A 4,257-nucleotide genomic window follows, 5' to 3' on the forward strand; every position below is an offset into this window, starting at 1 on the left:
ATTTTCATATACACCACAAGCACTCAATAATTTTCTTTTAATTCAAATTATTATTTCAATTCCTGCGACTAATTAAAACAAGAGAATGACCTATTGATGTTAATATCTAAATAGTAGGATATTGATATTTTCTAATTACTCATCTGCCTTCCTAAAATAAAAGAGAGAAAATAAATTAAACTATTAAAATTGATTAAAAATTTAATGACTCAATTGACCAATTTCGATATAAAAACTTGACTTGATTGCTATTTCTTTTCTATCAGGATAAGACTTGTCTACAATGTATACTCTCCGACTAGGTTATAAAATTAGATCCCGATAGATTTTAAGACTTGTCTACAGTGTATACTCTCGGGCTAGGTTATAAAATTAGGTCCCGATATATTTAAAGGGCAGGCAACATTAAATGATAACTCATCTATAGCAATTGTGATTATGTTGGCTCCCAAAATGTCTACCAATTGGAGCAATTTATTATTTATTTATAATGCCTAAATAGGAAACACACAACCCAGCACAATCTATATTATAGATCGAAACAAAGTTACTCCACAGAAACAGAAACAATTAATTTGATACGTTTCATATTCTAATTTACTCCCATGTATTAATAATCAATATACATCGATTAATTAAGGTTTTTTATAACTCCAAAATTTTCTCCTATGCTGAGGGGAGAGGATATTACAACCTTTGATATTGAATGTGGGGCCCAGATATTTGAAGGAAGGTGATAGAATCACAGCCGTTGGATTGAGAAGAGTTGTAGTAATAGTGTAATGATTTGGTTTACGTATCTATCTATCTATAAAGAGCAGAGAAAGAATGGGAGGTGCCGGAAAATAAAAAATCGCCAAAAACGAAAAATCAATCGCGAAATACCAATTTTACTTATCGGAAATTGAACCTCTCAGATTTTCTGACAATAATCTGGCCTCCATTTACATAGATTAAAAAAACAAGGGAAAAAAAATAAAAAAATAATTTACTTTTAATTAAATTATGGTGCATGCATTATATTGAATTGAATAGTATTAAATTTAATTTGGGAAACACTACAATTACGTTAAGATTAAGAAATTTAATATAAATTTATATAAAAAAGAAAGAAATCTAGGAGAATAAAAAAAAAAAAAAAAAATTCCCAAATTGAAGTTACATGATGTAATTAAATAAATGAAAATAGTGCCATTAGTCCATAGACAGAGGAGAAGAAAATTAAATTGCAACATGAGAAACAATCCCATCTTAAATCCTCTATTAATACCCACCCTTTCCTCCTCATCCACGGCAAAAAGCGAGATATCTATCTATTTATCGTTCTTTCTTAGAACTTAGCGGCCTTACATACATTTAAAGGGTTGGGGAGAGAGTATAGAGTGCTCTTCATGGGAGTGCTTCTGGACGGTGAACGAAGAAGAAACAAGATTTTTATTTATCTTTGATTAAACACCATACCAATAATCATTATGTGTAATCCAGACGCCAACAACACTACCCTTAGTCTTTCTACCTTAACTGAGAAACAATCACAAACCCATCCCTACTTGGATATTTTATCACTCCCAAACACCATAAAAGACCTGGAAAATCTCAAAACGAATCCACCACCACCATCGCCGGAAATATTATATCCTTCCGTTTCGGATATAATATCAGAGACAAAATCACTCTTTAAACTCGCCTTCCCTATAGCCCTAACCGCTCTCATTCTCTACTCTCGGTCTATCGTCTCTATGCTCTTTCTTGGCCATCTAGGTGACTTTGAACTCGCCGGTGGTTCACTTGCTATTGCTTTTGCTAATATTACCGGTTACTCTGTTCTTTCTGGTTTAGCTTTGGGTATGGAGCCTCTTTGTTCTCAGGCTTTTGGCGCTCAACGTCCAAAACTCCTTTCTGTAACCCTTCATCGGTCTGTGATTTTCCTTTTAATTTCATCAATACCCATATCTTTTCTATGGCTTAACATGTCGAAAATCCTTCTCTCGCTTCACCAAGATCCCAACATCACGAGTCTTGCTCACACTTATTTGCTCTTCTCTCTTCCTGACCTTTTAACAAACTCTTTCATCCATCCAATCCGCATTTACCTTCGCGCTCAAGGTATCACCCACCCTTTAACTTTAGCATCCCTCGTCGGCACCATTCTTCATTTACCTTTCAATCTTTTACTCGTCAATCATTGGAAGTTCGGAGTCTCCGGCGTCGCAGCCGCAGCCGCCGCTTCTAACTTTTTTGTGCTCCTGTCTTTAGTTTCTTACGTGTGGGTTTCTGGTTTACACGAGCCGACGTGGACTAAGCCGAGCCGAGAATGTTTCGCTGACTGGAAGCCGCTTATTCGGCTAGCAGCTCCTAGCTGTGTGTCAGTTTGTTTGGAGTGGTGGTGGTATGAGATCATGATTGTTTTATGTGGCCTTTTATCAAACCCCAAATCAACGGTTGCTTCTATGGGCATCTTGATACAAACGACGTCGTTGATTTATGTTTTCCCTAGTTCACTCGGTTTTGCTGTTTCCACCCGGGTGGGAAACGAACTCGGTGCAAACCGTCCTCACAAGGCGAAATTATCCGCTGTGGTTGCGGTTTTCATTTCAGCCATGATGGGCCTCACAGCTTCCACGTTCGCATCGGGAATGAGGTATAGGTGGGGCCAAATATTCACGAGCGACGGAGATATCCTACGGCTGACGTCGGCTGCACTGCCGATCCTAGGGTTATGCGAGCTAGGTAACTGTCCGCAAACAGTAGGGTGTGGCGTCCTGAGAGGAAGTGCACGCCCGTCTAGCGCGGCTAACGTGAACCTCGGCGCGTTCTATCTGGTAGGCATGCCAGTGGCTATTGGACTTGGGTTTTGGTTAGGTGTTGGGTTTTGTGGGCTCTGGCTCGGTCTACTATCAGCACAAGTTTGTTGTGCGGGGCTCATGCTGTACGTTGTGGGGTCCACCGACTGGGATTTTGAAGCTAAGAGAGCTCAAATGCTAACTTGCCTCGGCTGTGATAATCGGAGATTACTCAGTGAAGACAACACAGAAGAAGAAGAGCATAAATTGATTGTGGCCTGGTCCTGATAGCCTAGCGTATGTGGTTTAAATGTAGAACCGTTGCCTGTTTTTTGTAATTTTTTTGCCCTTATGGGTTTATTTGTGAATTATTTATTTATTTATTTATTTATTTTTGGGCTGGGAGAGAGAAGTATGCATGAAGAATATACAGAAGAAAAATTACCACTAATTAATTAATGTTATATATTTATATATCCCGCCCTTTCCATTTGGTGTTTGAAAGCTCGGAAACTTAAAGCAGTAATTACAGAAGCTAATTATTAAAGGCTCAACTTAATTTGACATGTAACATCCAAACACAGTGCATTTTTATGACGTTGGTAATTGGTAAGACATGAGAAATAATTAGCTTATATAGCATTGATTGCTGAAGGTATTGTCTCAAAAATTCAGACATGTTTGGTTTTTGATTTCTCTGTTGGATTTTGCAGGGTGTAAAGCACGTTCAAATCATCAGCTGCCACATGGCACCTGTGTATCTAACAATCCAATACAAGATTGTATTCAACTTATATATATATATATACTAGTTGCTCTTGTGGTGACTATAATTTAGTTGAAAATGGCATGCCTGGACCAAGACTCATCTAGTGTTCTCCGTTTCATCATTTTAGGAATTATCCAGTGTGGTCACCACCTCATATCTAGCTTACATGATCCGTAGCTACTGATTGAGTTATCTTTGCCATTATGGATCTTCTTGCCCGAGGGGGACCAACTATTTTTTTTTTTTTTCTATTTTCATTACTGAATATCTCAAGTTTTTTTTATTACAAGATAGATACTCATCGCTCAATCCGGAGCGTTTAATTTGATGATGACATTGTACAGGAGAGAAACTATAAACTATGCATATCCTGAAAAGCAAGGAAAAGTAAGGTGGTTGACAATTTGGGTCCCAATGATATGGATAAAGAAGAAAACAAAGAAAGGCTATATAATGGAAGAAGGGGAAAAAGAAGAAGAAAAAGAAAAGAAAAGAAAAGAAAAAAAAAAAAAAAAAGGGGAAGAAGAAATGAGATTAGCCATGGTGAAAGGAAAGGAAAACAAAAGAGGTCTTGTCAGTATTAAAAAGTGTTTGGAAGGGTATCTTATTATGTGCACGAGGGGGGTATCAGAACTTGAATGAGTCAAGTCCACAAGTTTTGTTGTTTTGTAATGTACACTTTTACACTATACTTGTCTATCTCAC

The 4,257-nt window shown here is 37.4% G+C and overlaps 1 protein-coding gene across 1 annotated transcript; it reads left to right on the top strand.

Moving 5' to 3' along the window:
• The first annotated feature begins 1,227 nt into the window (after positions 1–1,227).
• LOC105637850 (protein DETOXIFICATION 52) lies at positions 1,228–3,174 on the top strand. Its single transcript, XM_012221489.4, has one exon. The coding sequence runs from the start codon at positions 1,473–1,475 to the stop codon at positions 3,069–3,071; it is 1,599 nt and encodes a 532-aa protein (XP_012076879.1). The 5' UTR covers positions 1,228–1,472; the 3' UTR covers positions 3,072–3,174.
• Positions 3,175–4,257: the final 1,083 nt, after the last annotated feature.

Source organism: Jatropha curcas, chromosome 8 (genome assembly GCF_041381405.1).
Source record: "Jatropha curcas cultivar XTBG-Jc1 chromosome 8, XTBG_Jcur_1.0, whole genome shotgun sequence".
In the NCBI taxonomy this organism is placed as follows: domain Eukaryota; kingdom Viridiplantae; phylum Streptophyta; class Magnoliopsida; order Malpighiales; family Euphorbiaceae; genus Jatropha; species Jatropha curcas.